At 35.4% G+C, this 13,825-nt stretch overlaps 1 protein-coding gene across 4 annotated transcripts in view; it reads right to left on the bottom strand.

Moving 5' to 3' along the window:
• Positions 1-10,393: 10,393 nt before the first annotated feature.
• LOC135770645 (arf-GAP with Rho-GAP domain, ANK repeat and PH domain-containing protein 1) overlaps positions 10,394-13,825 on the bottom strand; it is a 63,822-nt gene continuing 60,390 nt past the window's right edge. For 3 of the 4 annotated variants that reach the window (XM_065280304.1, XM_065280303.2, XM_065280308.1), the window contains 3 exons: positions 12,460-12,621; positions 11,905-11,944; positions 10,394-11,803 (listed from right to left, as the gene is read on the bottom strand). In XM_065280304.1, coding sequence (XP_065136376.1) covers positions 11,927-11,944; positions 12,460-12,621 — 180 coding nt within the window. In that variant the 3' untranslated portion in view covers positions 10,394-11,803; positions 11,905-11,926. The remainder of the gene's footprint in view (positions 11,804-11,904; positions 11,945-12,459; positions 12,622-13,825) is intronic. The other variant, XM_065280306.2, reaches the window with a different exon arrangement.

Below are 13,825 nucleotides of genomic sequence, written 5' to 3'. Positions count from 1 at the left end.
GTTGGGCGCGTGCTGTAATAGATCCGCTCGCGCGCTCACGTGTGTCTGTGTGTGCGCGTGTTTGTGATGATCTGTGATCGATCTAAAAGGCGTTTCCTCTTCTCCATCAGACCTTCATCATTCTCATCATCATCATTACAGAAGTTTAGCTCTGCTCTGCGCGATGAAGATCTTTCAGTCTTTCTGTTTGATATCAGCGCGCGCTTCAGTCAGATTAAATCTCTAAACTCAACTGAGAGACATTAATGTGTGATACACAAACAGTCCAGCTTATAAACACAATGTCATGCTGTTTAACCCCTTAACTAGCAGCACTTTTTGGGTGGGGGAGTGAAAAGTTGACGTACGCCTTCACATTAATATAACACTGGGATTTTTTGGTCTAGAATCCTAAATTAGGTCTTGTTTTAAAGTAGACACAAAAAAAGAAACAAGTTTTCACAGAAGTGTCTGAAGGTGAAAATATAAAAAATATATATATATATATATTGTAGCAGTTTACATTTATTGTAATAAATAAAAAATAATGCAATACCGTATATATTATATACATAAAATTATAAAAATATAAAAAATGTTCATTCCAAAAATGCAACAAAATTTAAGATATAAATAGTTATGATCCAAATTTCAAGTTAAAATCACAAAAAATGAGATTTGTGTCACACTTTTTTACCAACAACGGCCACTAGGTGTCATCGGTTTGCTGCATACTCTTGTCACAAATTAATAAATTACTGTCACTGCATTATTATTAATGCAAAACGGTTTTGAAATATGAAAACTGCATTCTTAAAGCTTAGTGATGCATAGTTTGTCATCATTTTTGAAGATTTATAATAGGATATAGTTTTATGAATATATAATAATTAATATGTCATAATTTTCCCAAAATGGGGATAAAATAAGAAAACTACATAAATATAGTTTGTCATGATTAGATAAAATTCACATGCAAAACACTGAAGTAAATGTCATCATATTTGATAAAACACTGTTGAAATATTTATTCCAGGCTCTTAGACCTTTCCAATGATATAAAGTTTGTCATGATATAGATTAAAATTTACATGCAAAATATTGAAGTAAACTCAGGTGTCCCGCTCACGTCAACAACACAGACAAACAAAAGTATTAACATGAATAAAAACATATAACATACTGTCTGATTAAATTAATCAAACATGATCCATCACGTTAGGTTGGACTTTAATGACATCATCAAACAGTGAGCTCTAGTGAGTGACATCATGTAGTATTTATGGTGATTTTCTCTTATGGATCTCTGATGTGTTTATGATTAATTGTATCTGACTTTCTCTATCATGTACATTTCTCTGCAAAATAACTTCAATATTGGGGGAAAAAAATTTAAAAGTTTGTGATTTTGCAGTTGAAAAAACTCTAGTTATGAAATATCAGTGTCTGATTTGAGAAAAGCTCAGTAAATCTTCTGACATGAAGGTGCATCTGTGCATTAGCGTCTATATAAATTGAGATCATAAAGGCTTTCACTTTGTTTGTACAGGGAAAGAATTACAAGCACTGTCTGGGACAGATTGGCAAAGTTTACACAAAACACACACACACACAATCTGTATGCTAAATATCTGTTTGTCAACTTGGTTAATGATGGAAACTCAATCTGAATCTACAGGGACATCGCTTTCATTTAATGCAAACAAAGCAAGCTTAAGGTACATCAGACGATAGACACCAAACACAACTGCACAAACACAGATATACACACACAGACACAAACAAGACTGTGTTTAAACACAGGATTTATTGCATTGCATCATGGGAACTGTTGCCACAGAGTAACCAACCAGAATTCAACAGTCGGGTGCTAAACATTTACTTTAATTTAATGCTTACCATTCATCAAAACTCTTTAAAATGTTGAACAGATTTGGGTGCATGTGATGATGACATTTGACAAACAAGTGATTTAATCCTGAATAACTTTAGCATGCTGAGGTGATCTCGCTCATGTTTCTTTCTTTCATTCACATACGTAAGAGAAATACTGTAAACTCACATGACATCAGAGAAACAGCAGACCGTCCTCTGTCAGGTGCCGTTTATCACAGGACTGGATGAGAGATTCAGAAAACAACTGAAACAAAGAAATGTACGGTAGATACTGGTGCAGGATATTAAGGACGAAAAGATGTGAGTGGACCATCTCATATATTTGCAGGTACATTTTGTGTCCAAAGTCATTATTTTTCAAGGTTATATTTTTATAAGTTTAATAATAATGGATCACAACATGTTATAGGCCACAACATTACAATATTTTTGTTAAAAAGTGTCTTATATAGAGTAGGTGTGCTCTTAATAATAATAATAATAATAATAATGCATTTTATTTATAATGCGCTTTTCATATACCCAAAGCGCTACAACAACATAGCAAATACATCAGAATAAAAACAAGTACAAAGCAATTACAGAAATCAAATAAAACAACAATTGGCTTAAAAAGTTAGACATTATAAGCAGTCTTAAAAAGATGTGTTTTAAGCGATTTCTTAAAAGAACTTAAAGTGGGAGCGTTACGAACAAAGAGAGGAAGTGCATTCCACAGCCTTGGCGCGGAACATGAAAATGCTCTCTGACCCATAGTTTTTAATCTGCAAGAAGGTTGGTTAAGGTCTTGTATAGTGTAGCTCAGTGGTAGATCATTGTGTTAGCAGTGCAATAGATCATGGGTCAGGGAACGCACATAAAAATGTATACTTTGTAATGCACTGTATCTCGCTTTGGATAAAAGCATCTGCCAAATGCATAAATAAAAAAATAAAAGTAGGTGAAAATAAAGAGTATAAAATAACACAAAGCCAAATGTGTGAGTAAATCAAATAAAACTCAGTGAATAAGAACTTCAGTGTATTATATTTGTGATGGTTTAACACAGACACAAAACCGAGAGCAAACTGAATTTCAATGCTCTCTGATTGGATGATTTTACTGAAAGAATTACAGTTATAGTTTTAGACAGAAGGTTTTTTTAGGAGCTGAAATGACCGCCTGAGGACATTATAATCAAATCTGTGTCATTCATCTGATAAATGATGAAAACAGCAACATACCCTTTGAAATTATGAAGACATAGGCGGAGCTTGTGGGGGAGGAAGGTCCTCCATTGGCTAAAAGGATTAAAAAAATATGTTATGTTCCAAACAAATATAGGTTGTTATACATTAAAATGTAAAATTTGTAAGACAATAGTTAATCTGGTATTAATATTTGTTTTTATCAAAGTGTTGCGCCGCTCAATAAAGTCACTTTTAACCAGCCGTCCAATCATGATGGAGAAAAGGCGGGACAAATATCCTACCTTTACTACTGAACAACAACAACATAAAAGCTAATAGAGATTTTCAATTACTACATATAACACTCACTGCTACCACAATATTAAAGCAACACTATGTAGTTTTTCAACCTTAAAATAATGTCTCTAAAATTACTTCTGTGATAGAACAACTCTTAACTGGACAAATTGTACTGTTGCTGCAACCTGAGCAGCCTCCTAGCTGCTACAAGCACACTCTGAAAGTCGAGGTGGAGGGTAGGAAACACAGCCCCGCCCCTCCCCCTGCCTGCAGAAGAGTGTCTGATACCAGGCGCTGTTGCACTTTTCAACCACATGGGGGAGCCGTAAGTCAATTTTACATGGAAACTACATAGTGTTGCTTTAATACGCATTGACTAAGTTATTTTCAAAATCAAATTCTTATAAAACAATTCTTCGGCAGATGTTTTGTATTATAGCAAACAAAACACATCAGCGCTTCAAAAGTGCCATCAAGCACTTGTTTTATAACAACACCTGGGGCCTCATTTATAAAGCGTGCGTACACACATATTTGATTGTAAAGTGTGCGTACGCAAAAATCCACAGCAAATTCCGTATTTATAAAAACTGTCTTTAAAAAAGTGATTAGCGCCACTTCAGGGTTTGAGCCGATGAACGCACTTTTGCTTGTCTGATTGCTTATATTTGTAAATATAAGCCATTATTGTTGCTGTAAAACGATTTAAACATTGACAGACGCTCTTTTATATGTCAATGACATTAATTAGGCATCGCTTAAAGGTGGAGATCTGAATTGTTCATCTGTGAACAATTTCAAATTCGCTCATTTGCGATTTATAAATGTAACATCTGAAAGTAAGGTGTATGCGTGTTTTCTATGCATACATTCATTTTATGAATCACACGTACGTGCTTTTGAGAAATGATGGTAAGATCAAATTTAAAACGTTTTCTATCCAGCATTTTATAAATCCCTAAGACCCCTGTTGTGTTCAGCCTTCAGTGGAGTACTGTGATTTTATTTACCCCAAGATTATGGAAATGAATGACCTTATGTAGGCCTACTGTTTACTGCTTATGAATTTTCCATTTAGTTTTTACTGTATTTTGAATTATGCATTGAACTGGGTTGTTTTAGAAGTGAAGAAAATGTCCTAAAATAAACTAAACTAACCCTGTGGATAAACCAACATAGTGTATATAGTGGGAAAGGCATTAAACCTGTTAAAATTAATTAATATCAGTGCATTATACATTTTCTGTCAAACTGTAATTCAATAGGATTTAGGATGCTTTAATATCAAAATCTGGGGGAAAAAATAAAAAAGATTGATGAGGATTTCTGGCTCCCAGAATGCTTTGCATGAGGCTCTTATTTTAGTTTTCTTCTGTTAAGATAAAGACTTGTTAATGTTTAATGTTCATTTAACTTTGAACAAACTGTTAATTAATTACTGGGAAACTGATGCATAACTACAGCAAACGTTTACAGCGATAGAGAGAGAGATGAGGTGTGGATAATGTGTTAAGCTCAACAAAATCATGTGTTTTTATTCTAAGTGTTGATGGAGGTTTTGTGTAGTGGAGATGTTTGATGTTTTGAAAGGTGACAGGTCTGTGGCGTCTGATCTGTTAAAGGTCTGAGCTTTGACATTTCCACTGAGGAAGAGTCGGCCTATATAAGAGCATCATCAGGGGGATCATTGTCAACAGTGAGCGAGGAAGAGGAGGATGAGGAAGAGTTTCTTCACAGATCTCCTGGAACAAAAGAAAACTGAAGGTCATGGGTTTCAATCCTCATCAAATGTACACCTTCATAGTTGTTTTGGATAAAAGCATCTGCAACTAACCATGCCTGTAAGAACATGGTTAATCTATCAGTTTCCTATCTACAGTAATATGAGCTATACTAGTAGTTGTGTTTAAAGATCTACACACTCTTACACTAATGTTGGGATTGAGCAGATCTTTGTCATATCGGTTTTCATTCTGTAAATCAAAGCTTTATATTCTCTCAGTCTGAATCTTCTGATCCAGAAACATCATGAGGTGGTTTTATGATCTGAACAGGATCTGTCTCTAGGATATATGTATGTAAGAATGTGTGCGTCTGTGTGCATTGGGAGGCAGATGGCAAACGCAGCTCATATTGATTCCAGGAGAAGTGCAGGAATTACAGGGATCTGATCGGCTCTCTGTGTGTGTGTGTGTGTGTGTGTGTGTGTGTGTGTGTGTGTGTGTGTGTGTGTGTGTGTGTGTGTGTGTGTGTGAGAGAGATCAGATCAGGTTTCTCGGTCTAATGTAGAGCTAATAACAGAGGTCAAACACACACAACCACACACTGGTGAGTCTCTACAGCACAGCTAATGGAGAAGCATCAGATAAAAACACACTCATAAAAGTCAATCATTTACAAGAAATACAGAAAAAGACAGATATATGCAAATACGTATAGCATACGAGTCGAAACGCAGCTGAAGTTCATGCTGAGTGTTTACAGATATTGATCCTAGAATGACCGATGCTCTCTGCAGAACTCAACCAAGGAAACGGTGCTGATGTGGTTGTCATGGAGACTGGATTTGTGTGTTTGGTCAGGTGCCCTCAATGATTAACAGCTGGACAGATTTGTGTTGATTGTAGAATTAAAATTCTGTCACTTTACTCACACTCATGTTGTTCCAATCGTACACTATTTAGACAAAAGCTTTGGGGCGCCCCTTTTAAAAAAGATGTTTGGGGAGGCAGAGGACAAGGAGGTCCCCCAGTTCAGCCCCCAGCTCGGTCAGGAGGTCTTTCTGTGACAACATGGGTACTACAGTATATACTTTTTATTCTTCCAATAGAAACAGATTTTAATTCTGTATATGACTGAATCAGTCATTTGTTTTAAACTTGCTTTGTGCATATAGGGGCATTGTTATGTCGCAATAAAAAAGCTGCTCTGCACAAAATGTTGCTATAAAATGAGAAGCACATGATTCCCTAGTTCGGCCCTAGAGGGCCGGTGTCCTGCAGAGTTTAGCACTAACCCTAATCAGACACACCTGAGGCAACTAATTAAGGTCTTACTAAGCAGACTAGAAACTTCCAGGCAGGTGTGCTGAGGAAATTGGAGCTAAGCTCTGCAGGACACCGGCCCTCCAGGACCCAGTTTGGGGACCCCTGAGCTAGAGGATCATTACATGCTGTAGCATTAAGATTTGTGCTTACTGAAAAGACTAAAGTCTCTTACAAAAATGAACCATATTTTTGTGGTAAAAGTGTAGTAACCACACTCTAAAAATGGCTGGGTTATTTTGACCCATAATGAGCACATATTGGACAGAACACATGCTGGGTTAAAAATGACCCAAAGTTGGTTTGTTGTTATACTGTAATAACCCAGCAGTTGGGTTAAAACAACCCAGCATTGGGGCAATTTTAACCCAGTGGTGTGTTCTGTTCAATATGTACCCATTATGGGTCAAAATAACCCGACGATTTTTAGAATGTGGTTACTACACTTTTACCACAAAAAACATGTTTAATTTTTGGGTAGGGGTAGTCAAACATGTTCATCAGAAATGGGCATCCCAAAACTTTGTCCATACAGTGTCTATGCTGTTATATTATCATTTCCAGACAACCATACCTGTCAAAAATTAAAAAGACAAAAAGCAACAAAAAACATCACAACACGTATGTGCTTTACTGATTTCACCTGATCTCTGTCTGTGAAGAGCAGATGTTTCTTATTCCTGTTCAAAAGAAATAAATCACACATTGATTATTTACAACACTATCTCGAGAATTCGTACATATTTTATGAGTTGGCTAATTTGTATTAATTCATACGACCACATTCATAAGTTTTGGTATGATTTGTCTTGACCCCTGTGACATTGGGGTTAGGGGTTCGGTACTGTTGTTTTTTTATGAGAATCGTACGATTTTGCATGATTAACTTTGTATGAATTGATACGAATTAGCAAACTCGTAAAACATGTTCAATTACTTGTCAGATCAGGCTTTTATTTAACATGATTGCTTTATTTCTTGTGTCTTGACATAATGTGTCAGTAGTTTGTACACAATAAAATCCCCAGAGTTAAATGAACACTGCTGGGTGTCCCAATCTTACACTGAAAACTAAAGCAGAGTTAAAAGCTGCAATTTGTAACTTTATCCTCTCCATCACCTCCTCTGTTTGAAACCTAAAAGTGCATTTTAAATCCAACTTGTAGAGTAATTTTCTTACATTAGGTTTAGATGTGGGCTGTTTCAGTTAAAGTCACCATTATGGTGATCAGTGTTTGTTTTAGTTGGACTTGACTTTTGACTCTTAGCTTGTTATTTTTTCTGCTATAACTTTGTCTGTTTAAAACATGTTTGTTATGGCAAATAAAAGACAACAGTTCAATTTTATGGTGGTTATGGTGGTAAGTGCTTGATTTACATCCTCATCTACAAAAATGTATGTATTAATTGAGTGTTTGCACACTTATCAGAATTATCTTTTTCTGTCAACAATGTGATTTACAGTATGAGATCAAGCACTTTTATAGCAGTTTGTCATTCTGAAGGATTTTGAAACACTTACACTTAAAAATTGACCCCTGTATAATGTAGGCACACAAACATCAAGAATCAGAGTATGAATCTCAGTTTTCTGATTGCTTTCAAATGACAAACTGCTATGAGAGTTCAGGACCTTGCACTGTAGTATCACATCATTATCAAAGACGGATACTTTTGATAACGAGCAAACACTAAATGAAAATAAATCAGTTTTCTAGATGATTGAAATTGTACTAACCACCACCAATGAGTTTCACTGTTGTCTTTTCTCTGTCATAACAAACATGTTATAAACTCACAAAGTTATAGCAGTCAAAAACGAATCTAACAAGCCAAGAGTCAAGTTGAACTAAAACAAACACTGATCACCATAATGGCAACTTTAAATTATTAAACCTTTATTTAACCAGGTAAAATGCTGCACAGAAGCAGCACTACAATACAGAACAGTGTCATCGGCATAAAAATGGAGATTAACATCTTGTATTGCATGATCAAGTTTATATAAATACTGAATAAAAGGGGCCCCAACACGGATCCTTAGGGAACACCTTTAACAGTAACTAATGACACAGATAGACAATTTTCACTTTGAACACATTGAGTTCTACCACTCAAATAATTTTTAAACCAAGAAATTACATGACTTGATAAACCAACACTTTTCAGTCTATGCAACAGTAACATCTAACATCTAAACCTAAGTTTACAAAATAACTTTAAAATGCAATTTTAGGTTTCAAACAGAGATAATGATAGAGAGGATAAGTTACAGATTACAGCATTTAATTCTGCTTCAGTGTTACTGTTTAACACAAACTGTAACACACCCAGCAGTGTTCATTTAACTTTGGGGATTTTGCAGTGTATACTATGTGTGGAATAAAGATTGATATCTGATCTGCCTGTGTTATTTTCCACTGAAGACAGAGTCATAACTGTTTGAATTATAATTAGATTTAATATATAATGAAAAAAATGACCATTTGTTCTTTGAATTACTGCTTAAACATCCATTAATGAGTTTAGTTAACAATAATAACTATAATTCTGCTCCAGTAAAGAGTTTAAGATGATTACAGCAGATCTGCACCTGAACACAATCGCTAGTTTTCGCTAAACTATAAAGATTCAGAGTTAAACACAACCCGGGAACAGATTTACACTTCCAGAAATTGTTTTATGGTTGTGCATCAACAGGCTCATATAAAAACACCTTACATAAGCACGTCTGCCTCTATTTCTGGATAAAGAAATCATGTAGTGAGACTTCACCTGTCTGTCTGTTTGTCTGTCTGTCTCTGAAAGGGTTCTCTGACGTGTTTATCTGCACGTGTGTTAGTCAAACATTGTTTCCAGATTTAAGATTTAAAGCAATGTTCTGCCACTCAGGATACACACTGAGCAAACATGAACACACACAGAGACAATAATATTCAGTCATTTTCACGGCAATAAACAGAGAAAAGCTCCTTCTGTCGCTCAGATGCTTTTCAGTGGAAGTTTACAGGCTCAGGTCCATGTTTTCACTTTAAACCACAACAGTTTCTCCTTACAGCTCTGATACTACATCACTAATGGACTGAAAAAGAAATCAATCTATAAATAAAACTGAGAATTAAAGAAAACTGCAGAAATCATGAGATGCTGTTGCTATGGTGACATCAGACGGGGTCAGGTAATAAGACACTAATGAGGACGGATCGGACCGAGTCCCTGAACCTTTCAACCGGACACAACAGGTCTAAATGACTCAGAGACACTTCGGTTTCTAACTGTGATAATGGGATGAGACGGCCCAATTAGAGTCGCTTCACATACTGTGATGAAAGAGGAAAATCACATCTCTATGAAAGCTCCAAATCGATCCAGGACCGCCTGTTCAAACCTGATCTACTGAACCTCTCATCTGTCAGGGTTCAATGAAGAAGTCAAATCCACATTTTAACATTCTCATGAACTACATTACAGAAACTACTGTGTGATGCAGAAATCTGACTAATCTATAATCTGATTTAGATTTCATTGATTTGATGCATTTTAATATTCACTCAATACCAAAAGTAAACAAACACAAAATTATTACTGGCATAAAGAAAACAAAGCCACGACAAACATGCAGACTGCTGTGTGACCCTGAGGTGTCAGTTGAGGTTTATACGGACAGTAAACACACAGTAAACTCCTGTGGCGTCCCCTGCATGTGTGTGAGATGCACAATCACAAACAACTACATGTAGTTGCATGCAAGAACAAGAAAAACAAATGAAACACAAAACACCCAGAGGCAAACCAGACAGAAAACAGAGAAAAACCAGAGAGGAAAAAGGAAAATCAGAGAGAAAGCTGTGATGCAAAGGAGAATCCAAGAGGAAAATAAAAGAGAAAGCAAATATAACTCAAAGTCTCAGGCGTGTTGAATTATTCGATGTTTTCACTATAACACTATGTGAGCTGTATTAACAGTAATAAATCAAATGAGTTTCCTATCACAATGTAAGAGAAAAACCACAATAAAACATTTTGAAGTTTAAAACGGCTCACATTTACTATCAACTTCAACAGACAATAAAGCTAAAATATAAAACAACATGTAAAGAATTTAATATATATATATTTATAAGAATATATATGAATCATATATCTTGTTATGATTTCACAGTATTTCATTATTAGAAAAGAAATGATTTCATTATCTACACAAATACAGAATAAACACTGAAAAATACTCCTGACAGTCCTGAAGTCTACACATTAACATCATGTGTGTGTTTAATAAAGATCTGCTTCAGATCTGACTGATAAATAAACGCATTAATATTGCCTAGATTATAATCAACTTCATTATGAACTCAAACTGAATACACATATAACATTACATACACACACACTTACGAAAATTAACCATGGTTTTACTACAGATGAAACAAAAAAAAGTGTAGTAAAATCATGGTTTTGCTGATAGTAATCAATACACCATAAAACCATGGTTACTACACTTTTACCACAATAAAACATGGTTAATTTTCGCACACGCACGCACGCACACACACTCTTTACACTGCTGCTTAAGTTAATACAACTGATGGAAATGAATCTGTGCAAACTCACATCATCTGATTTCATTCACTCAAAATCACAGAAAATAATCAGAACAAGAGACTTTTTACACAATCTACAGTTTCTGTCGTAAGACATCAGAATAACAAATATGAATGTGTGTTAAATGTTTTTATGTGAACTGTTGCATTAGTTTGTACGATCATTCCTCTGTAAATAAACACAAGAACGATTTTACAAGCAATCACATCTACTGAAATATGTTTGCTTTAAATCTTTCACACAAATATGTTTTGCTTGTGTTTATGATTAATAAGATCTGAGGTTTCGTTTCATTGAAGATCTGGAATGCTACTGTGTGAGAAACAGATCTAGTCATATCAATACATTTATATTAATAAACAAAACTGTATCTTTACTACATGAATGTCAGAATTGTGCAGGTCTGCGGTCTCATCATCTACCAGGTCTCAGGACGTCTCTTCAATCTCAGGTGTTTCATGTGCAGTCTAATGAATGTATGCGGTGTGCTTTCTGATTGGTCGGTCTTTATGTACAGTTTCTAAAAAAAATCTTCAAAAGACTTCAAGACGTAAATCCACTCATTTGAAATGATTCCAATAACACTTTGATATCCCAGAATGCACCACAGCACAGCGTATAACACCTCATAAACCCAGTGAATGAGTGAATATGATCCTGTCACCTCTCTGAAGGTCAAAGTTCACGTAAAACCACATGAACATCTGAATGCTAAAGACCTTAAAGATCCAAAGTTGTGAAGGATTGATCACATGAGTTCAGACCGACGTTCCACAATCACTCCACTGCCGACATGACAAAAACCTTCAGTTCCTGTGGGAAACACACACACAATTTAATCACACTTCAAAAAAAAATGGCTTTGGTATGTTTGTCATTTATTTATGAATGTTTGAACTTGAATGTTGTCTCACCTGAACACCAATCACTACTTCATCAAGCATTTCTGAAGAGCTGCATCCAAAAAACAAACACACACACACACAATCATTTCATCAAAACCTGCATTCAACACATTTTTGATTTAAATAGAAATCATATCATTTACTCAAACACACACGCAAACATACACACACACACACACTCGCACACACACTTGCACACACGCTCTCACACACAATAGCGTAGAGCTAACAAGCAGCCCACAGGCTTACATCAGTTAAATCTGTTATGAAGAGCTTATTAAGGCTCTGTTAACATCATAAATAGTTTATAATCTCATACAACACTGTGGGCTGAATGTGAAATATTAGTGAATCAGAAGAGTTAAGGATCATGGGTAATCACACAGCCACACAGTATCTCTCTCAGTATCTCACTATCGGAATATAACATCTACTAAACTGTATGTAAGAATATGGAGAATGTACACGCAAAACATTGCAGATGATGAATGGAGAGCGCATTAAACTGGAGCTGATTGGCTGTGTGATTGACCAGGGCCTGCTGTGATTGGCTGATTAACTCACAGCGAGAGGATCGGCTGTGAAAGCGGCGACACTATTCCTCATCTCGTTCTCACTGCCACGCAGAGGAATCAGAGACACGTTACCAAAACGACTGTCCAGAGGAGCCGAACGACTAGCAGAGCGAGACTTCAACCACTCGGCCGGCCACACGCGACCCCCGTTCTGAGAGACAGAGAGAGAGAGACAGAGAGACACCTTATTATACGGCTCTCTAAAATGCTTGATTCTGATTGGCTCGTCGTGACATTCTATTCTGAGATAACAACCGCCTGAAACTAATAACACACAGCGGAGATAATTTTGAGAGGTAGAGTTTAATATTACACAGAAATTCAATATAAATACAGTCACAGAAATAATAAAGAAACCACTCCAGTTTTGACTTTAATCCTCATTTCTAGATGTATTACGATCATTTCTGCCCAGTGTCTTCCAACAAAAGCAAACCTCATGAGCGACATAAACTCATACAACAGCAATGAGAGAATACAAAAACACAATAAAGATGTGATTAAAAATCTGGGTTATTACATCAAGTTTATATTTCAGAAATTTTCCTAAAGTACATTAGCATTTTATTATTAAGAAATTAATTTGAATTTAATTAATTTTTCTCTAAGGTATTCAAGATTGAAAAACACTGCATCTAAATAAATGCAAATCCCAATAAATAAATTCAGTAAATCCCCATTTCAATTTTCAGTAAATAAATGCAAATATAATCATAATTTTTATTAAGAATTTGAAATGTTGTCAGTAATTGGCAGAATGAAACAAAAAGTATTTTTTTCTTAAACACATACATATAAAAAGTTAATTTAGAAAAACTTGAACTGGTTTCTTGATTTTGTGTGATAAAGATCAACCCAATAACTTAGTTTTGGTAAACCATTCTCTGCAAGCAGAAAAAAAAATTCAATTTCAATAAACCACCATTATGGTGATCAGTGTTTGCATTAGCATCTTTTTTTGCATTTTAAAGGACACACCCAACAACGGCATATTTTTGCTCACACCTACAAAGTGTCAATTTTAACATGCTATAATAAATTTTCTATATGATAAGTTGAGTTAAAACTTCACATACGCACTCTGAGGACACCAAAGATTTATTTGACATCTTAAAAAAGTCTTGTGAAATGTCCCCTTTAATGTTCCTTATTACTTATGAGATAACTAGCAGTGTAATAAGCAGGATAACATGCAGTCAGAAGGTTGTTTTCGTGAAATAAACCCATTCAGTGTAATAAAAGACTTATCACACTGTCAGGGCTTATTTCCGTGATAACAACCTGCTGTCTGTACATTATCACTTACATGTGACTTTCTTTCTTTATTCCATGAAACCCAAAAGAGATTTGATAAT

This window comes from Paramisgurnus dabryanus, chromosome 8, assembly GCF_030506205.2.
Source record: "Paramisgurnus dabryanus chromosome 8, PD_genome_1.1, whole genome shotgun sequence".
Classification (NCBI taxonomy): domain Eukaryota; kingdom Metazoa; phylum Chordata; class Actinopteri; order Cypriniformes; family Cobitidae; genus Paramisgurnus; species Paramisgurnus dabryanus.
This window is presented reverse-complemented; position numbering and strand designations above follow the sequence as displayed.